Source organism: Eleginops maclovinus, chromosome 7 (assembly GCF_036324505.1).
Source record: "Eleginops maclovinus isolate JMC-PN-2008 ecotype Puerto Natales chromosome 7, JC_Emac_rtc_rv5, whole genome shotgun sequence".
In the NCBI taxonomy this organism is placed as follows: domain Eukaryota; kingdom Metazoa; phylum Chordata; class Actinopteri; order Perciformes; family Eleginopidae; genus Eleginops; species Eleginops maclovinus.
In genome coordinates this window covers 18,924,456-18,946,845 of record NC_086355.1, presented here as the reverse complement: position 1 = coordinate 18,946,845, position 22,390 = coordinate 18,924,456, and the positions used below count along the sequence as shown (strand labels likewise).

The 22,390-nt window shown below is 42.3% G+C and overlaps 1 protein-coding gene across 1 annotated transcript in view; it reads right to left on the bottom strand.

Annotated features, from left to right (window-relative positions):
• The window catches only part of LOC134867712 (alpha-1,6-mannosylglycoprotein 6-beta-N-acetylglucosaminyltransferase A-like), a 33,086-nt gene extending 12,469 nt beyond the window's left edge, over positions 1-20,617 (bottom strand). Inside the window, exons 1-9 of the mRNA XM_063888492.1 lie at positions 20,472-20,617; positions 20,183-20,273; positions 19,657-19,722; positions 19,196-19,411; positions 16,932-17,156; positions 16,330-16,406; positions 14,257-14,346; positions 14,072-14,128; positions 13,011-13,181 (exon numbers count right to left, since the gene is read on the bottom strand). Coding sequence (XP_063744562.1) covers positions 13,011-13,181; positions 14,072-14,128; positions 14,257-14,346; positions 16,330-16,406; positions 16,932-17,156; positions 19,196-19,411; positions 19,657-19,722; positions 20,183-20,273; positions 20,472-20,561 — 1,083 coding nt within the window. The 5' untranslated portion in view covers positions 20,562-20,617. The remainder of the gene's footprint in view (positions 1-13,010; positions 13,182-14,071; positions 14,129-14,256; positions 14,347-16,329; positions 16,407-16,931; positions 17,157-19,195; positions 19,412-19,656; positions 19,723-20,182; positions 20,274-20,471) is intronic.
• Positions 20,618-22,390: the final 1,773 nt, after the last annotated feature.

Sequence of the window (22,390 nt, the reverse complement as noted above, 5' to 3'; positions counted from 1 at the left end):
TCCTCAGATGGGACAAGTTTGGCCGGTGGTGAGAATAAAAAAGACCCACCAACGAGGCGTCGCCGATACCTGAAAGAATTTCTTAAATATGGATTCACGTGCCAGGTAAAACATGAGCTCGACCACCCACAGTGTGTTATTTGCGGCGATGTTCTGGCACATGAAAGTTTAAAGCCCACAAAAATGAGACGACATGTCGAAAGCCGACATCCAGATGATGCTCAGAAACCCATGACATTTTTTTTACGAAAAGAAGCTGCGCTGCATGGGCAAAAGACCGTTGTGCATAGCCAAGCTACTGTGCCCACCAAAGCCTTGGCAGCGTCATACAAAGTGGCCCACCTTGTAGCCAAAGCACAAAAGCCACACACAATTGCTGAAAGCCTCATCCTTCCTGCAGCAATTGCGATGACCACAGCAATGCATGGTGAAAAGATCGCAAGTGTGCTTAAACAGATTCCCCTCTCCAATGATACCATGTCCAAACGCATTAACGACATCGCTAATGATATGAAATGCCAGCTCATCGAGAGAGTGAAAAACAGCCGGTTTTCTTTGCAGTTAGACGAGTCTACTGACTTGACTAATGTAGCCCATTTAATGGTTTTCATTCGCTACAGTCATGACGGGAAACTGCATGAGGACATGCTGTGCTGCTCTCCGATGGAAGGAAGATGTACTGGTGGAGACATTTTTAACTGTCTTAATGGTTGGATGGAGGAGACAGGCCTGGATTGGGATAAATGCATAAGCATATGCACTGACGGTGCCGGGGCTATGATGGGAAAACACAAAGGGCTGAAAGCCAAGGTCCTTAGCGTTGCACCACATGTCAAGTTCACACACTGCATTATCCATAGGGAGGCCCTGGCATCCAAGACACTTGAACCCGAGCTTAACAATGTTCTTCAAACAGCAATCCAAATAGTGAATTCGATCAAATCGCGCCCTTTAAATTCACGACTCTTCGCCCTTCTCTGCCAGGAAATGGGGTCTGCACATGAATCCCTTCTTTTTCATTCAGAGGTAAGGTGGCTTTCACGGGGCAAAGTTCTTACACGCCTGTTCGAGTTGCGAAGCGAGGTGCGCACCTTCCTCTCAGACGTGCATTCCCCTCTTGCAGACCATCTCACTGACTCGAGATGGTTATCACGTCTTGCATACCTGGCGTGCATATTTGACAAATTAAATAGTCTCAACCTGTCACTACAAGGCCCCAGCACAAACATCCTGACCCTCTCAGACAAAGTGAATGCTTTCACAAAAAAATTGCAGCGTTGGGCAGCCCGTGCAGAGAGTGGGGACTTTGAAATGTTCTCGGAGCTGCACGACTTTTTGGAGAGTGACATGAATGCCAATTCATTGAAAGAGTCAATAACCTGTCATCTTCGTAGTCTCCTCGACAAATTCAATAAGTATTTCCTCACGGAGAATGTAGAGCCTTTTGACTGGGTACGACAACCATTCACCAACTGCTCCTCAAACAACCTGCCATCTGAGCTCGAGGATGCGCTGATTGAGCTGTCCAGCGACCGCACATTGCAGGCGTCGTTTGCCTCAAAAACTCTAGATGAATTCTGGCTGTCAGTTGTGCAGGAATACCCCGGGTTGTCCAAGGCTGCCATGGACATCCTCACGCCGTTTGGATCAACCTATCTGTGCGAAAAGACATTTTCGTCCCTGGCCTACATAAAGAACAAATACAGATGTCGTCTCAACAGCATGGAGGAGAATCTTCGTGTTGCTGTGAGCAGCATCGATCCCCGAATTGACCTGCTATGCTCGCGGAAGCAGGCCCATCCTTCTCATTGACATGGCGTCCGTATAAGAGGAAGTGAGATCGTTCCAATCATACACACTCTCTGTTGACTCTTGACTCCCGTTTGATTTGGACATTTGTTTCATTGCTTTGTTTGTTCCAGTTCTTGTTTGCGTTAATAAATTGTTGCCGCCCAGGCCTTTTCTTACACATTGCCTATTTGTTTTTGCTTGATTGACAGTCGTTACCATGGGTTTGCAATGCATAACGTTGTCCTGGCAACGCGATTTACAGCCCGCCCCCAAACAACCAAACTGCAGATGGCATTGCTGTTTCTTTCAAAATGTATGACTATCACTCAAATCATTGGAGACGCAAACTCGTAAATTAATTCACACAAAATCGTTCCTTTTCCATAAAATAATCGTCATACATTGTTAATTTGTTTGGATTGGAACAAAAAATCGGTTGCTACGGAAACGTGACGTCACACTTACACACTTTTGGGAAAGTGGGGTCACCAAACCTCTCCAGTTTTTTTTGTGGGGTCGTCAGACAAAAAGTTTAAGAACCACTGCCATAGACCTCCGTTGTAAAAAATGGCGGCGCCTACTTCCGGGGTATGGACATCGAGATGGTAAGTAAGAGGTAAGTTGCTGAAATATTGACCTCTTTGGAATTAACAACTGTTTATATTGTATCACAGGCCCTTTATGATGCTTATACTGGTCTTCATTTGTATATGCACAGCGTAATTATCTATATTTTATCTTGGTTGTTGCAACCAATTTGCAAGCATTGCCTGCTAGTTAGCTAGCGCCATCTGTGAAGGTAAGAGTTCGGTAATGAATCGTGAGTGACTTTTATATTAATTATGTTTGGTAACTAACAAGCAGGATTTGGATAGATTATCGGGGGGGGGGTTCATTTATTTTGGCTAATAAATTAGCTAATGGTTAATTGTTGAATCGGAAATCATAAGCAAAATCACAAATCAATAAAACAGCTCCATAATCAGCTAAGATCATGAGACGTCTATCATCAGATGAATGACATGGAAAGTTAAGTTAGAACTACTAAAGCCAGTAGTGCGACCCATGCTAACATGAACACTAAGCTTTTCCCCAAACATTTTTAGAACTAATCTAAGTAATACACATCTTTCCGTTGTCACCCTGCCTCTCCAAATGCAAAACTGACATTAACAAATATGCAATAACAGCTGAAAAAGTGCTTGTGTGTGTTTTCTTTAATATTTACCATTCAATAACGCAATCGCTGCTGTCTGTCCCATACAATAACATCACAGCGCAGCGTTTGTTTGGAACTATCGGGGATTACATGAACCACGTGACTGCCCTGGCGGCACATCAGAGAGTGTTGCAACTCTTAGTATCTATATAGCTCTGTATAGATACTGTATAGATACCCCTGCAAGTCGGTGACCGAATCAATAGAACCAGTTCGTAAGGCATAGACCGCCTGGTTGAACCAATTCGCCACATTGAACCGAAAATTCTATCTCTACTCGACCGTGACTGAAGTCGCTTTAGTGCGCATGTCACTAAACGAGATGAGTTGTGGGATATGTAGTTTATGGGCAACGAGCTTCTGTAAAGTGGCGTATAGCCGTAAAATAAACATTATATTCTTTGAAAACTCTCGCAGGCCTCATAAAATGAGTTTGAGTGCCGGATTTGGCCCACGGGCCTTGAGTGTGAGACATGATCTAGAGAATTCGAACAGCTCTTATCATGGCGACCACTGAGGTTCTTCCGGGTCATTTCGCTCCGTTAGGAACCCTCCTAAGCTAAACTGACTATTCGACCGTATCCAGTATGTTGAAGTTGACCTGTCAGCTACGGACAGCGGAAAATGTGTATGAAGCCCTACGTCATGAACGCAAGAATTCATACCCTCGTGGGGGTGTGCTCATGTGACTGGCTTAGAATGGAAGAGACATCTGATTGGTTATAGATAGAAAACATTACAAGTACGAATCGGCTGACTGTCAGGGGAGTCTCAAAATACCCACACACGAATGCACAGCGGTACATGCACAGAAAGCGGTTTGTGTTTGCAGGTTCAGCGGTTTGAAACCGAAAACAAATATGTGTGGATCAAAAATACATATGGAAAATCGTTTTATGTATTTGGATTTGGTTTACATTTATGTGAAACACATTTGTGTGTGCATTGAAAAACATTTGTGTGGATCCTGAAATACAAGTGTGAATGCTTTTGCGGATCATGGAATACAAGAGTGAATCCTTCTGTGTGCATTTGTGTATTATGAGACTGATCTGATACCATAGGGTTAGGGGTACCTTAAAGTCGCAGCTGGCGTTAGGAGATGGTTAATTGTGGTTTGATCACAAGCATCACACCACTTTAGCGGTGGGCAAATGTTGCTGAGCCATTCTGGCATATTATTAGCCATGTCACTCTGGAGAAGAGGTAAAGTCATGCTTGCAATTACATTCTGGTATCGTTAGTTTACTTGTAAAATGAACACAGATCCAACTTAGTCTGCCATTGTTGTAATTGTGACTGATATTCGCACTTAACATGGCAGCAATGTAAACGGTGACTTCATGTTTGACCTCTTTTTTCTCTCTAGTCATTGTAAAAGCAAAATGGTTGTTAAGTTGCTCGGCAGTAGAACCATTTGAAAAATCAAACCAGCCCCTGCAGGGAACTAGAAGAAAGGTAGTTTCCCTGGAAAAGGGGTACTTTTGGCTAGAGGAGCAAAATTGTCAAGTGTTCCGTCTTTTTTGGCTGTGCTTAACCCCCACTTGATAGGGAGGCACCAATTCTGAATGTTTTAACTGGGTTTCACTCAATGACCAGGCTTCTTGTATCTTTATCCGATTTATTCCTTTTGTAGCCCAGACAGTACAGGTGAAAAACCTTAAAAACCAGAGAACACCAACCATTTACAAATTTGCACATCTCTTATAAAAATAGGCACAGGAATCAACAATGATCATTTATCAAAATGTTTGACCTGACACACACATGTATAAATAACCACATATATATATAAATAAATAACCACATGTATATAAATAAACACATTTGTTAAGTTAATCATTTTAGCTTGAATCCATCACAGATATTAAATTAGCCTACATTTTCTAATACGAGAACCACAATGAGTGACTGATCAACCACATGGATCACTAAACAGTTAAATTGTTAGCAGCATGTTTAGCACACCATTTTTTCCCATATAAATATTTACAATACATATTCACTCCCACCAAGTTACAATGTGCAATTTCAGCAATTCATTTTAGACAAACTTCATATGATCTAGGACTATGCACGTTTTAAACCATGGCTTTATGCCAATCCATCACAGCAGTATTCCATATCAAAGAGCTAAATCACTGAATTAAGCAAACTACAATAAAACTGACTAACCAACGTTTCCACAATACATTCTGCACTACCCGTGAATATTTACAACACAAAAGCAGATACTACCGTGCACAAACACAAATGACTTTCCCGCGGCAGCATTCAAATGCGTCGTCGGCGTCCATCAAACAATCAACAAGTGGCACTCGCAACAAAGTCTTAACGTAGCGATCTTACCGGCTGTCTGTTCAGTCTTTGAATAATTGGTACCAGATTCAGCACAACTTCGGAAGAGCTCGATGAGAATGCCGCCTCTTACTCTCCTCGTGCTTTACTGACGTTTGTCTTTTTAAACAGATATTAAGCCGGAACTGCGTGCGTCTTCTTTTCCTGCTCGAGTGTTCCCATGCGAGTGATAATTAGTTCCGCTTGACTGCCGACGACGAAAAAGGGGCGTTCACCGTGACACCTCCCACTCAACCTTTTTGTACTTGGACAGATAGGTTGCAAACTTTAAGGTGAACCTAAACAGTGAGGATTCTGCTCTTCTACAGGGAGAAGGACTACCAGCCGTCTGACATCTCTTCGCAATACCACCCCATTTGACTTCTCTGACCTCTCTGAGGACTTGGTCGCTGGCCTTTGATGCTGAACGGAGGCACAGTTGCTTGGTGTGACAAGAATCTCAACATCTCTCACGATGTCCTTTGAGTCGGGAGCTACAGTGACGACTCTGCCGAGCCTAAAATGACCCCGTAGAGCGTTTTGATCGCAAAGCCACACAACATCCCCAACGCTGACATTTCTTTCTGTGGTGTGCCATTTGGTTCTAATGAAGAGACTTGGGCCAGCAAGCTGGCTCCACGCTTTCCAAAACTCATTCACCTGGGTTTGAATTTCACGAAGGCGCTTGTAGGGGTAGTTGTTAAAGCTGAAGGACTTCACGTCACCACTGGGAGATGCTCGTCCTAAGAGAAGCGAGTTTGGTGTTACATACTCAATGCGGTCCTCTCGACTCTGGATTCTTGCGTCAATGGGCCGCTCATTAGCCAGGTTAGCTGCCAACTGGAGGGCTGTCAGGAACTCATTGAAAGTAAGGCTTGCCGTCTTGCTCAAACTTTGAAGTGCTCTCTTGGCAATCCTTACGGCAGCTTCAGCAGCTCCGTTTCGATGTGGTGAATCAGCGGGGAGCACTTTCCATGTCCAGCTTGTCCCATTTTTTACAGCATACTCCTCCAGGCTTGCTGTGTCTTGGCTTTGCAGAAAGGTGTACAAGTCCTCCAGCAAAGATCTTGCACCAACAAAATTGGTCCCAGGGTCTGACCAAACCTTGAGGGGGTGGCCCCTGATGGCAGCGAATCTCTGATAGGCCATTAGAAAGCTCTCTGTGGACAGACTACTGGCGAGATCTATGTGCAGAGCCCGGCTCGCCATGCAGCAAAAGACGACCCCCCATACTTTCATAGATACTCTTCTTTTGATGTCATCTCTCACCAGGTATGGTCCAAACAAGTCAACAGATATAAACTGGAATGGCGCAGCAGGTCTTGACCTTTCTACTGGTAGATCACCCATCACTTGTTGGCATACTTGAGCTCTTGCCTTCCTGCAGTGGATGCACTGGTTGACAACTTTCTGGGCCAGCCTTCTACCTTGGATGACCCAAGCCTTTTGCCGCATCCTTAACAGAGTCCCGGCAACCCCTTCATGACCTTCCTGATGACTTTGGCGTGCCAGTAGAGTTCCTAGCCAGGTGTCGAAAGGAACCAGTGGAACAGCCAAGCAGTCTTCTTTGAAATACTGTATTCGGCCTCCACACAGTAACAGCCCACTAGCTCCATCCTTGTACACAACCAGCCGGTCTGTTGTGGTGCTGGGGAAGGTAACTCCTTCTTGTGCTGCTAAACACAGATCTCGGAATGAGTCCTCCCTCTCGGCCGCAGTGATGATGCCAACCAATGGGACTGCCTCCCACTTTGGTCTTCCCCTGGCTCTGCAATGAAGAAACTTCTTTGCCGCCCTCCAGACCAGCGCTAGTGACTTCATTAGTCGTGTTAGGCTACTGAACCGCTTGATATCCAACAGGCTTGAAGCTGCAACCTCGGCTGGTGGCCTATGCAGATCCGCGGAGGTCGAAGTTGGATCCTGCTTGGGCTCCTGCCTTGACTCCTGCTTGGGCTCCTGCTTTGCTCCAGCCCGGGTAAGGGCAGCAACAAAAGCCTTCTTTTGGATGCGTGTGAGGTTCTCTCTCGCTTCGGCAGCAACATCCTTGGCGGACTTCACTGGCCACTCACTCTCTGGGAGACTTAAGAACTTAGGACCCAGCTGCCACTCTGTGCCTTCATCCAACTCTCTGGGGCTTGCCCCTCTGGAAATAATATCCGCTATGTTGAGTGGGCCAGGAATCCACCACCAGTCTTGGACGTTCGTGCTGCCTTGAATTTCCCCAATTCTATTTGCGAAGAACGTCTGATAGCCGTAGCTTTCGCGTTGGATAGCCCCCAGGACTGTCTGGCTATCAACCAGGTGGTACCACCTCTCCACACGAATTCTGCAGTGCTTCTGGAAATACTTCTTCAGACGGGCAGCGTAGACAGCTCCACAAACTTCAGCCTTGACAGCGTCCCCCTTATGGTCTAACGGCGTCAGCCTGGCTTTGGATTCAACTAGCCGTATGGTCACGTCTTGTGGCAATTTCCACCGCAGGTACAACACAGCGCCGTACGAGCGCTCACTACCATCGGAGAATGTGATACCGCAGGGCTCAGCGGATGGGTCAGGAGGTGTCAAGGCTCTGACGAAACTCACCCGACCGAGCTCAGCATAGTCCTCAAAGAGGCAGACGGCATCTTCCCGGAGGCCCTCAGACAAAGGTACGTCCCATGTATTTTCTGATGGACTATATTTGCCCTTTGCTTCTTGGAAAGCTCTCCTCACCAAGATGGCTCCCTTCTGCTTGACAGGCGTCACAAGACCAAGGGGATCGTACAGTCCAGAGACTTGACTTAGGAGCTCTCTACGAGTGAGTGGATTTGGCACCCGTGCCCTTACTTCATCTTGCAACAGGTTTTCTCCCAATCTCATTTTCTTTTTCTTTTTAGAGAAGTTCACAGCCACCATCATGCGAAGTTTGTCACTCTCTGGGTCATACCCAAGACCCAGAGCTTTATTGTTCTCTTCGGAGAGTTGGTTTGGAAGGACCATCACTGAGGGTTCTTTCCTCTCCAGGTCTCTGTGTCCTGGCCTCCCACTTTGGCCAGAGTAGACCCACGGCTTCATGTAGCATCCGCCGGCTTCCAGGATCTTTTTGACATTAGCTGTTATTTGCTTGAGCTGACTCGGGTCGTTGTGCGAAGTCAGGACATCATCGACATAGGCGTCTTGTTCCAGCACACGGCGCTCTTCTGCAAGGTGGTTGAACATAGGCAGATTCGCCGTCTCACGCATGGCGACTTGTGCGATGCAGCCTGCCGGCTTATCTCCGATGTTGACCCTCGTAATCGCCTTCTCAGTCCTCATGAATGTTGCTTCGACAGCCCTCCTATTGTTGGGCAATGTTACTGGATCCTCTATCCAGGGATATTTCGCATGCCAATGTGGCTTCTCACTGTGACGATCTCCGGTTACATACGTCAACCCACTCTTTATTTGCTCCAGCTCCCGCTCCTCAGAAATGGTCATCTCTTTCCCCCCAGGTTGACAATGTCCACATCTACAGCCGCCGCACCTGGGCTCACAGGCAGCCCCAATGCTGTCCCACCTCCACCAGTCCAGGAAGTCTTTGCTGGCCGCACACGTAGTGGCTTGGGTGAGTGGAGGCTGTTCAAGTGAGCCTTTACAGATGATTTCCTTATACTCTGCAGCTGCTGTCCGCATGGAGCGTGCAAAATGAGTTCTGGAGCCATGGGCCGTGATTGTAACATCTTCCAAAAGGTCTGGATGAGAACCACCCACTGTCGTCCCAAGGGGACCATCCCACAAGACAAGGTCACCAACGGAGCGCACCTTCTGAGGGACGAGCTGGCCTTCTTTATGGCTGATGAGGAGCTTGATTTTAGTGGGACGGACCAGTTTATGGAGGGGAACGTCAGGAAATATTTTTTGCAGTCTCTTGGGTGGCACGTGCCGATTTACTTCTGCGATGCTATTCAGCCCATAACACACAAGCTGGTGGGATCTCAAAGTTCCCTTTGAAGTTGTGACCCGGATTTTCAGTAGATACCGCTTGGACTCAACTGTTACTTGCATCCCGCCAACTCCATGGACTATGAGCGTGACATCCTCACTCCGCAAGTTCAGCTCACCTGCAGCCTCGTGAGTGATGTAATTGGTGTCGGATGCCAAGTCTATCAGGGTCCCAAGCTTTTGCCCAGCATTTGCAGTGACTTCGAGGATCATCATTATGACTGGGAACTCATCAATACCATTCTCCGCCATGACTGAACTGGATGTTTTTGAGACAGAATTACAGAACACATTTCGACACCGCTGAGCCTGGTCGGGGGCCAGGCTTGTCAGGAACTCTTCCTGGGTCTCTGTGTACTTTTTCAATTCGCCTCTTGCAGGGCTCGGCCTCAACTTCCTCAGCCCATCTCTTTCTCTTCCAGCCTTGGAACAGAGGTAATAGTGATGACGTGGGCCTTGAGTGCCCTTACACCCCTCGCTTTTACACAAAAAGGTGGTCTTGCACTCTGCATCATTGCCGTGAACCTCGAGACACCTCCCACAAGCACCAAGTTCCTTAACTGCTTCTTTCTTTTCTGCCACTCTGAGCTCTTTGAACTTCTTGCAGTAATACAGCTTCCTCCCGTGGCCTCTATCTCCACAGACAACACAAGATGCTTGGGAGCTTGAGGAGTTGGTGGACTTTGTTCGGGCGTGCTTTTGTGGGATTCTTGCCTCTCTCTTGCTGGGATCATCCCTTAATTGATCCAATTGCTCATAAATCTTCTCCTGACTTTTCAGAAAACCAAGGAGCATGTCGAACCTGTCTTCAGGTGATACGTCTTCCTTCCCTTTTGATACATAGACCAGCCACTCCTTCTTTAAGCTTTCAGGCAGCTTGCTCTCCAGGGACTTTGTGACGAGAGGATTTTTCAAGGCGCCCGTGTTTCCCAACGCGCTGAGGTCATACAAGGCTTTTTCAACAACCTGGATCAAGTCCACGATCTGCCTGGGTTGGTAGCTTTTCACCGGTGGCAGTGCCTGCAACTCTTCAACAATTTCCAGGGCAATTGCTGTTTTATTTCCAAACCGGTTTTCAAGGACGCGAAAGATTTCATCCGCCGTTCCATATGTTGACAGGCGAAGGTCCCTCGCTACCTTTTCCTCAAGGCTATCCAACAGCTGGAATTTCCTTACCTCCCAGGAGCCGGTAGGTTCCCCTTGCTTTTGGAGTGCCTCCCATTCCTTCTTCCAGAGGTAGAAGTTTCGCTTATTTCCATCAAACTGCGGGAGTACTATTGGCTTCAATTTGATAGCAGGTGTCCGACGTGGCTCTTTTCCTGGGGACCCATCATTCTCCAGCTTCGCCTGTAATAGGGTGGCTTTCTCTGAAATCAAGTCAAGCAGCCAACCTTCCACACGCCTCATGCGCTGCTGGAAGTCAGGCCGCTCTTCATCTGGGACCCAGCGAGTCCATTTGCGGATGGCTTCTTTTGCTGCTCTCACCAGCCCCTCAAGGTTACTAAGCATTAATTCATATACCTCCAATTTCAGGCCAGATTCCTTTTTCTGCATCCGCTCACACTCTCTTTCAGCTGCCCCCAGTGCCAGGGACAGTTCAGGGTTGCCAAAACTTCCCCATAGAACCCTCTGGACAGCCTGCTCCACCTCCTCAAGTTTTTCTTCACATTCATCTGATGTCTTCTTAATGTCTGCACTTACGTCCTCTTTGGCCTGCGCTTCTTCCTCAGTCCAGGAAATTTCCACCTCCTCATTTGCCTCCATCACCCGGTCAGCCTCGAGTGCGACCTTGCTGAAGGCTTCCACCAGTTCTTCCGCCGACATTTTCTTGCAAGACTTCAGTAGTGAGTTTGCCAGTCGGGAAAACCGCTGTTTGGCAGTCGTTCTCTCCTTCTTTAACTGCTGCAGAGACTTTGACTCCATTTTGGGCTTTGGAAACGAACTTGGAAAGCTGTGGGCGTGGACTCAGTTGCAGGTGGGCGTGGACTCAGTTGCAGGTGGGCGTAGACTCCGCTGACTTAGTTGCAGGTGGGCGTAGACTCCGCTGACTCAGTTGCAGGTGGGCGTAGACTCCGCTGACTTAGTTGCACGTGTGTGCCCAACTGCAGAAGCTGTAGCCTGGCTTGCTAGGAGCCTCTTCAACCAGCTCGAGTCGGTTTTTCACTGTCAAGTGTTCCGTCTTTTTTGGCTGTGCTTAACCCCCACTTGATAGGGAGGCACCAATTCTGAATGTTTTAACTGGGTTTCACTCAATGACCAGGCTTCTTGTATCTTTATCCGATTTATTCCTTTTGTAGCCCAGACAGTACAGGTGAAAAACCTTAAAAACCAGAGAACACCAACCATTTACAAATTTGCACATCTCTTATAAAAATAGGCACAGGAATCAACAATGATCATTTATCAAAATGTTTGACCTGACACACACATGTATAAATAACCACATATATATATAAATAAATAACCACATGTATATAAATAAACACATTTGTTAAGTTAATCATTTTAGCTTGAATCCATCACAGATATTAAATTAGCCTACATTTTCTAATACGAGAACCACAATGAGTGACTGATCAACCACATGGATCACTAAACAGTTAAATTGTTAGCAGCATGTTTAGCACACCATTTTTTCCCATATAAATATTTACAATACATATTCACTCCCACCAAGTTACAATGTGCAATTTCAGCAATTCATTTTAGACAAACTTCATATGATCTAGGACTATGCACGTTTTAAACCATGGCTTTATGCCAATCCATCACAGCAGTATTCCATATCAAAGAGCTAAATCACTGAATTAAGCAAACTACAATAAAACTGACTAACCAACGTTTCCACAATACATTCTGCACTACCCGTGAATATTTACAACACAAAAGCAGATACTACCGTGCACAAACACAAATGACTTTCCCGCGGCAGCATTCAAATGCGTCGTCGGCGTCCATCAAACAATCAACAAGTGGCACTCGCAACAAAGTCTTAACGTAGCGATCTTACCGGCTGTCTGTTCAGTCTTTGAATAATTGGTACCAGATTCAGCACAACTTCGGAAGAGCTCGATGAGAATGCCGCCTCTTACTCTCCTCGTGCTTTACTGACGTTTGTCTTTTTAAACAGATATTAAGCCGGAACTGCGTGCGTCTTCTTTTCCTGCTCGAGTGTTCCCATGCGAGTGATAATTAGTTCCGCTTGACTGCCGACGACGAAAAAGGGGCGTTCACCGTGACAAAAATAGTTCAGTGTTTAGTGCAACCCAGTGTGTTAAAAGTAAGATTTCAGTAATATGGACATTGTATTATTTAAAATGTTTTTAGACTTTTAAGCATAGAGTGGCTTAAGCATGTTGTTGCTCATTAAATGCATTGGGTCCTATTCTTAAATAATAGAAGGCGTTTCTAATTGGGTTTAAGAAAGAATTAGGTCACTGGAATGTCAAACTTGTTTAAGGAGGAAGGGAGCATTGATTTCTAAAACCATCCTCTAATAAGAAATGCAAAAGGCTATTACATGTACGTGTCGCGTAGAAAGATAAATGCAGAGTGGCCTTTGTTTAAATAATTACAGTAATGTTGGTGGAAATGATGCCCCCCATCCTCATTACAGACTACATGTGTACAACAGAAGCAAAGGCAACAGTAACTAATGGGGCCAGGTTTAGCAAAAGTTCAATAAAAATGACGTTTTCATTACCTGTTTAGCTTTCCTCTCCTTCAGGTTATATTTGGCAGAAAGTGAGTGCCCAGCCTCGACCCAAACCCTTTCCATACTGCGAATTCTTTGCTCAATCCAACGAAACTGCGGTTTGTTTTTCAGAGATGGATACAGATCTTTTAGGTTCTTCCGTATCACTGCAGATCCCATCTAGAAAAAAAGAAGAAACCACAACGCTCTTCCTCATAATTGACTTTTTTGTAAATTCAACTTGGACATCCGAATCTTCTCCCAGCAAAATGACGTCTCTCCTACATCCTGATATGCACTTAGTTTTCACATTTAAACCATGCATGCCACTTAAAGTAGTGATTCTCAAAGTGGACTCAATGGCATCTGTCATGAGGAAAAGTCCTCAGCTGTACATTTCAATTTCATAGATCAACTAAATTAAGCTATTAGAGTTATAAAAGGATATAGTTCACTTTCTAATCTAACAGATCTAGACCTCTAAAACCTGCAAATATAATAATACATGTGAATATGTAAGGGATAATGTGCAACCAGGCATTCATTAATGAAAAAAGGAAACCAGACACGAAGCAAAAGCAACTACGCTTTTAAAAAAGGGTCCGTTCCATGGTGTACTAACGGCTGGAACTGCAGCATAAAAAGCGTAACCTAAAATGACGGCATCAATGAATTACGTTTTCTGTAACTGTCCAAGTCTGTTCACATTTTCTTTTTCGTCTTTAAAAACAAGAGCCCCTACCATATTCCTGTTAGTGTTTACTTCCTGTCTGTCTACTTCTGTGGATTTCTCTGACTTCGCTCTGTCTCTAACGTCTTTCCTACTGTTGCTCTGTTTTCTTTTTAACTCTAGGGTCAATTTAGCCATTATGAATCCAAAGTTTCATGCTCTCCACAAATATAAAATCTAATATTCAAAAAGTATTGAATATTGTGTCTGATTGATAAAAACTAATGTTTGCTGTCAACAGCTGACAATCAACAACAGATGCTAAACTAACATCCATGGCGTGTTTTCCATCAATTAATGAAATGTTGACACACACACACACACACACACACACCTTTACCTGTGCGCTTTTATTTGGAGGTACTCGGCCTGGAAGTACAGGACACCAGCTCTCTACCTTAACGCAACACAAACAAAAAGAGTTTACACCAGCACACCATACACTTGTTCTTCTTTTGGAAATAAAACAATGCATTGTTATTCAATGTTACTGTTTGATATAAAAGTTTGAAAATACTTCGGTACCTCACTGAGGTAGATAATGAAGGAGCACACAGATCCGTTGACCCCGTAAAAAGCGTAGCAAGGATGACTCTTCCACATCTGATTCAGCCACTGGATAGCCAGAACAAAAAACACCATCAACACAACGTGGTTCAAATCAATCACAACAATAGCAATGTTACTGCTGTATCTTGCCTATTCGCATTACATCAATACAGTGTTCATTTTGGCTGCTATTTTAGATTTACTCTTAGTCTTTAGACGAAAATGGTTATTAGTTTTACTCACATTTTAGTCCTTTTTATTCTTCATAGTTTTAGTCGACGACAACTCAAAACGATAGTTATTGCAATGCAAGCCCAGCCAACATTAGCCTGGAAGCCAGGCTCATTCCTTCGCTACAGCAAACTGAAAACGTTTTTTGCAAGAAAGGATAAGCCAAAATGGCTAGCTAGCACATTTGCCACTAGTTGCCGACTGCCCAGTAATATTGACTTAACGTTAGCGAATTGATATGCTTAGTTTGCATTACCACACTTATCATGCAACGTTACAGTTTACAGGTAGCTAACGTACCGTTGCATAAATAGCAGGATGGTGCGCCCTCAATTGTCTCTTCAGGTTGGTCGTCTTCTCCCGCAGTAACAGCGCAGTGTGTCCCTTTCATAAATAAAGTGTGTCCACATATGTAGTCTTTTTTCCGACTAAAGCCTTTTTGCGCCGGACAGCACAAAATGCATATGAAGCGCTACGTCATCAACACAAGAATTCACACCCTCGTTGGGGTGCACTCATTTGAGTGGCTTAGAATGGAGGAGACATTTGATTAGCTAAAGATAGAAAACATTACAAGTACGAATCGGGTGACCGTCAGCGGAGTCTCAAAAAACCCACACACGAATGCACAGCGATACATGCACAGAGAGCGGTTTGTGTTTGCAGGTTCAGCGGTTTGAAACGGAAAACAAATATGTGTGGATCAAAAGTACACATGTAAAACTTTTTGTCTGTTTTTGGATTTTATTTACATGTAAGTGAAACGGAACACATTTGTGTAGATCAGTGGCGGCTGGCCAATAGAGGGCGCTAGGGCGCCGCCCCAACACTCACCTCTCACCACATTTCCTTGAATAAGACTTAATAAGAAATAAAAATGAAATAATAAAATAAAAATATTTCGAAATATATGTATATACTTTTTTTAGATGTGCAAGATAAATATTTCATAGTTAATGATGAGTAAAGTTGTTTCGTTCGTTGACATTGTCTGATTGGTGACGTATTTCCGCCCTGGGGCGCAGGAATCTTTGCCCATAGACTCTCGTTAAAAGTTGTACATGCGCAGTAGCTCCTCTTCAATACAAGAGATAGGACGATGTTGGGGCGCACCTCTCCTGCGCCCCGAGCTGAATGCAGCTGGATTTGGCGGCGGGGCTGACGTCACAGCCTTCTGTCATAAAGTATGTGTATTGTCCATGTTATATATGATATATATTATTTAAGTATATAGATATAGAGATATATCTAGAGATAGAGAGATAGATATTTATTATATATGTATATTGGCCATCTGTATAGTAATATAGCACATCTGTATATTTGTTCATGCTACATCTGTTTATACTATGCCAATTATTCCCACCTCTTTATACTGCCCTTATCTTTACATAATCACTCTTAACTGCATATACTGTACATACTCTATATATCGCACTTGTTTCTCTTTGCACTTCTATCTATCTATCTATAATGTTGTTTTTGTTGTTTTCATTTATGTAAATACACTCGTTTGATACCTTAGTACATGTGTGCATGCTTTTTTTTTTTTTTTTAATACATTTTGGAGTTATAGCCCCCCCTGGAGAAAACTCCACCAGCCGCCACTGGTGTAGATCCTGAAATACAAGTGTGAATGCTTTTGCGGATCATGCATGTGTGAATCCTTTTGTGTGCATTTGTGTATTATGAGACTGATCTGTCCCCATAGAAAATGACTTTTTTAAATATTGTGATCATTTATATTGTTAATTTGTATAAGTTAGTTTATTGAGTTTGTATAAAAAAGGTTTTGATGAGAAGAAAGCCATCAGTTACCTTCAATTTCCCCATACATTCTGGGTGATTATTCATAGGTTGTAGGGGGCAGTTTGAATCCTCTTTGATTTCATCACCTACAAAAACACACAAAAACAGCACATATGGTTTTTCAGAGATGCCCTGTTGAATAAAATGTGTTCTTTTGAATCTGTATGTTTATTCCTTAATTTATATGAGTCCAATTGGTGTTGACCTCATAGAGTGTCTTCATTAAACTCGAAGCATGTTAAATAACACAGCCTTCAAATTCCCACCAACTGCTTACAGGAGTGTTTTTAATCAAGATCTCATTGGATCATTGCCAAAGACTCAGCCTTGTAGTGTATGTGAAGATTGCATTCCTTTCCATTGTGCTCAATCCCCCTGAAGTTATATTGTGAAACGGTGAGCGCATTCTTTCCCTTTATGAGAGGCTATTGGAATTGGTTAAGAAAAAACATTATCCTTAATGCAGATTGTTTTTCAGTCGATAAGATACTTCTAACGGAGGTTTTTGTTCTAAACCTTATTCATGCATTTTTAGGATTATCTCTGCATGTTATAATAAGGTATTGTGGGAATACAGTTTGCATTCTACTTTCAATAAAGAGTAATTTTACCAGGTTTTAATGGTTGAACTTTATACACCATCTTTTCCTCCTCCTTCATTTCCCAAAGTGGCACGGTTATCTTCCTGTGTGCCAGTTGCTGCAGGGTGAGTTTATCCTCACGCAGATCCTTAATCATCTCATCCTTCAGTTTTGCTTTCTCTTTTTCAGACTCCACTTGAAATTGTAATAACTGCAGTTCTGCTTTGAAGTCCTTTACAGGAGGTGGGGGAAGAACTGAAAGAAAGATAGAAGTGTTCATTTGAGAAATACTCCCTTAAATGTCAAGAGGCTGTAAGCAACCAGCCATAATTTACAAGTATTACTCTTAGAATATTCAGTTATGTTAGGGTTGGGGAAACAGGACCCAAGTGCAGTAAATCCAAGGGAAGCAGGTAAGGGTCAAAAACAAAAAGCGAGCTTTATTCAAAAGCTGTTGATGAAAACACGAAGCAAGGGTAAACCAGGACATGAAAAACACTTATCTCCAGACATGAAGGGCGACAGGAACAGGCAGGTATGTTGGACAAGATCAGGGAAGAAATGACGACACCCGAGCAACAGACAAAAGGGAAACAGGGACTAAATACACATAGGTAATCACAAGACAAGAGACAGCTGGAAGGGGGAGGAGAAACACAGGGGCAACAGGTGAACACAATGACACAATCAGGCACAGGAGGGAAGCGCAGACAGGAAGTGAAGCTTAACGAGTGACACAAGAGGGGGAAACATTTCAAAAATAAAACACAACACAAGGACATGACAGACACGAAACAAGGATCATGACAAGTTAGCACATATTAATAGGAATAGGAACAAGCATTTTTGATCAAATATTGTTACAATATTAACTCATAAGTGTGACAAAAGTTTGTGTTTGCTTGGCAGAAAATGATCCATGAAAAGATCAAAATGGACAATGACCTATCCATATAACCAGTATTGTATTTGTATTAATGCAGGCGTCTCCAAAAAAGTATAATGGAAAATTGCCCACCCCTTATCTTGTGCTTTTCTTATACTTGTACTTCTTAAAAATATATGAAAACATACAGTATATTACACAGTGTGCATAAGCCCACTTGTTATTCAACTCAAGTTGATAACATTTTCTAACAAATCTTAGTTGATAAAAAAAATGCACTTATTTACACAACAAGCTTGAAATGTTCCCTACGATTTCCCTTTATACAAGCAACCTGAGGCTTCTGTTTTAAAGAATGAGCTACCAAGACTTGTTTTAACAAAATAAATGAAACCCTATGGAGAGCTGTGATGTACGCTGTTTTTTTTCTTAAAGTACATTCAAATATCAATCATAATTTACCTATATTTGATTGATTTTGCTAATTTATAACTTAATTTATGAGGCAAAATCCCTAATCTCTAGCGAGTGGACAAGCCCTTCGTAGGTTTTTTCGTGTGGCCCTCTGCGAAAAAGACCCCCCTCTATTAATGCCTCTGCATAGAGCACCATTGCATTCTTTGTTCGGCTGCACTGTAAGATGTTGTGTGAGCCACGAGCATGTACAAATGCTTATATGTTTAACACGTCTTTTGTTTAAGTATCGTTCGAATCACCAGAGGGAATACAAACTAGAGAAGGATTCAGTGAAGAAGCCAGAAGTCAGTGAATCTTAACGAGAAAAACCCAATTGACCCCCTCAAAGTCAGTGGAGTATTTAACAAACTAAAATCTTATAATTAAACAAAGGAAGGTTTAAATAAGCTGGTAACAATTTCCATTTGGCAAGAAAATGCTGAGACATGTTAATATTGAAAATAAATTCATTATTTTACTTTTTAACTCGAGCTATACGCCTACTGTATATCAGTAGGCTATTTGTGGCTGCTAAGAATTGCCGAGCTAGAAGAAACCTGATGTCACTTTTGGCTTGCACCTTGGCAACAGGGATACTACGGCCATCATACGGCTTTCTGAAAAACACTTGCGCTGTTGTTTATTTTGACTCAGTTATACTTAAGACGGTCTTACTACTGGAAAAATAGACTAACAATGTGTGCTCTGTAAGCTAAATCCGCCACTGAAAATACTCCCTACATTACAGCACCTTTTTGACATTGCCAAAAAAATGCAGTGCCAAGCTGTTATATCAAGTTTGATATTTCATTACATATTTGTAGTGATATGATCATTACAGATTCTTAGAATGACAGTTATTCCTTAAGATTATATAAACTAGATTGTTATGGCAGAGTTTCAGCTTGTTAACCTGGGCATCGTGGGCATCTAAATTTGATCAAGATCTTACGTGATTTTAACTGTTGGATTTTCTTCTCCTCCTTCTCCAATTGTAGCTTCAGGAGTTCCTCCATGTGATCCACATGTTGCTGCAGTTGTATTTTATCCAAATGCATCTCCTTAATCATTTCATCCTTCAGTTGTCCTTTCACTTTTTCTGCCTTCATTTGAATCTGGACTGACTGTAATTCTTCTTTGTAGTCCTTCAAGGCAGGTGGGCCATGAACTGAATGAGAGATTGTGCTGTTAATTTGAATAGCCATCTGCTTTGAATATATTTTCATGAGGTTGCATCTGCTTCGCAATGGAGTTTCGAAAGACATTATGTATTATAATTACACATAGAATATTCATTAAGCAATTATCACCAGGAAATCCATATTTAATTTGAATGTGGTGCTACTTCACTGAAGAACATGAGAGATCTGACCCAAGCATGGCAGACAAAAGAAGTATGTACAGTTTGCTCACAATTGTCAGAGGATTCTCCGATGTTCAGGAGGTCATTGATGATCTTGATAATTCTCTTCATTTTTTCTAAGGGAGTAAAAAAAAACGAGATTGAAGTACAGAGTTGAACAGAAAAATTGGGGGAAATTAAGAGGTATATGGAGCAGTCTATTGCCAAAAAAAAAAACACAAGTCAGGATGAAAAAGATAATTCTGACACCGTTTATCATCATTTTGCTCTCCATTTTACATCAGTTTCCCTTATATGAATGGCTTCAATATGAATGATATTGCTACAGTGGCTAAATCACATGTCCTTAACGTGTCCGTTCATCCTCTACAATGTATAATTAAAAAGAATGAGGCATAATCATCCTTTATTCACTATTCAGCATTCATTTTATCAAATGTGTTCCTCTCTTGAATGGCTATGTGAAGAAAAACGAGTGTGCCACTCTTTTTTCTAATTTGTTCTGCTGTTCCATCACGACTCCAGTTTTATTCTCCATGCTTAACTCCTCGCCTTATATCTGTGCTCTTTCCTCACCTTCAGGGCTGGCTGTTTCCTCCCCCACATTGCCCTCCCACACAAATCTATTGGTATTGGCCATTCTGATCATGTCCTGATCAGCATTGCTCTAAAAGAAGTTTACAGAGAACACATTATAGGAAAAAGGTAAAACAGGTTAGGGTTAGAGTGTTATTATCAATTGAATATAAGATAGATGATGCATGTACATAGATTAAAGTAAGCGTTAGGGTTAGGGTTATACTGTGGACAAAGATTAAACTGACATTTGTTTATGTGAAGTGAATGAATGAGTTACGATACACACCAGCATGAAATATGGCAAACTCAGACACCAGATGAAGCCAAATCCCAGTAGCAGATACATGGTCTTCCAGAGGGTGTCTTTTTTTTTCATGATTTAAATAGCTTCAGCCGGATGCTATAGAGTTGGATGTTGGGAGGAATAGGCCTTGTTTTCAACCAAAAAACATGTTTTACATTAAATACAGTGTATTAAAATACTATGCTACAAGTAAAAGTCCTGCATTCCACTCCACAATCTGTAGAAGTATTATTGGTATTATTGTTTTCAGTGTTTTTACCTTCAGTTGTTATTGGATTAGTAATACTTTCCCATTTTACTGTTGTTAACCTCGTTTAAACACATTTATATACTTATGGGTAGGTTCATTTACAGCAATTCATTATATTCCTTAAAATTGGGAAAAACATCCTGTTCTGCAGATTATTCAAGTGGCACTTTAAATAGTTTATATAACATGAGAAATAGCAAGATTTTCTTAAGAACCGGACAGAAGAAGAGTCCCTTTTATGTGAACTGAAACTAAAGTAGTCAGAAAAAGTGGAATAAAGGTGAACATGAAACTACTTAGTCAATAGTTCAGGTCGGCTTACTAAGTTACATTTTTTGAGTAAGTGTACTTTGTGTTACTTACCACCAACACTTTCGTATTACACAGTCAAGTAATACTTCAGAAAAATGATGATTATTATTGTTGATGGCAATCCCACATCAGTTTATGACTTAAAGATACAGGACACAAAACGCTTTGTTGACATTATCATGATGACTCAAAAAGCCCAACACCAGAACCAGAACTTTCCAACTTACCTCTTGACTGCTGGGATATCCTTCCTGAATAGAACTTTAAAAAACGATGTCCTCTCTTTTAGTAGCTATCAGATGCAAATAATCTGCTTTGCTGGGAAGCCAGTTTATCAGTATGAGTACTGACTGTTCTCTGGCTGTATCTCTCTGATGCAAATAGCCTGCTAGAGGATCATGAGACAAATGCACTGACATGCTCAAGCCCCCTAACCTGTTAACCGACATTACTGCAGCAAGTTTGTCTACAAAACATACTCCTCAGAAAGTATGGTTTAAAAAAAAAACTCCTTAGGTTTAGGGCTGAAAAAGCCGAACCTAAATAGTCCTTCTCTCATGTGTTAATGACTTAAGCACAGATGGTTTGATTACTTTTGTCATTTAGATGTTCTTTGGTTTGGTTGTTGGTGTGCGAAACAGTAGTTTAATTTAATTTAAAAAAACAAACATGGCAAACTTTAAATTAAGCTTTCTACAAGAACAGTTCTTATTTACAGTATGTTGGTTGATTCCACTTTTGGTGCAACTGTTTTCAATTGTACATTTTAGTTTTGTTTCAAATCTTCATACTTCACTGGTGTTCACGCCACCATGCAAATCTCATCAGAGTTCTGATCTCCTTACAGTTTTTGTGTACTTCTTTAAAAAATGAAAACGAAATAAAAGCACATTAATTATACTCGAACAAAAATGCAGCTCATGGCAAACATCCTTGGGTTCGCTTTTGCTCTTTCTGTTTCAGTGCAATGAAGTTCATGCACTTCTTTAGGTGTCCACTAGAGGCCAGTCTTTAATGTGTGTAACAGACAGTGGCTGGTATGGTTTATAAACATTAAAGGAGTCTTGTTTGAAGTTGTCAATTTACATGGAAATACATTGAATCATACAAAATGTTTCTTGGGGATTCAAATTAATAACCCTTTATGGAAATTTTGTGTTCACAAAATATGTAATCTTTGTCATTTTCCTGAGAAATGTCTTGTGTTTTTCATCACCAACCTGTGGGTTTGAATTGGTTGTTGTTTAAACACATGAATCACGAGGGGTCCTACAACCAGTCATAAATAATATATACACTTTTATATATCCCAGGAAAAGGACAGGATAGATTGGGAGGG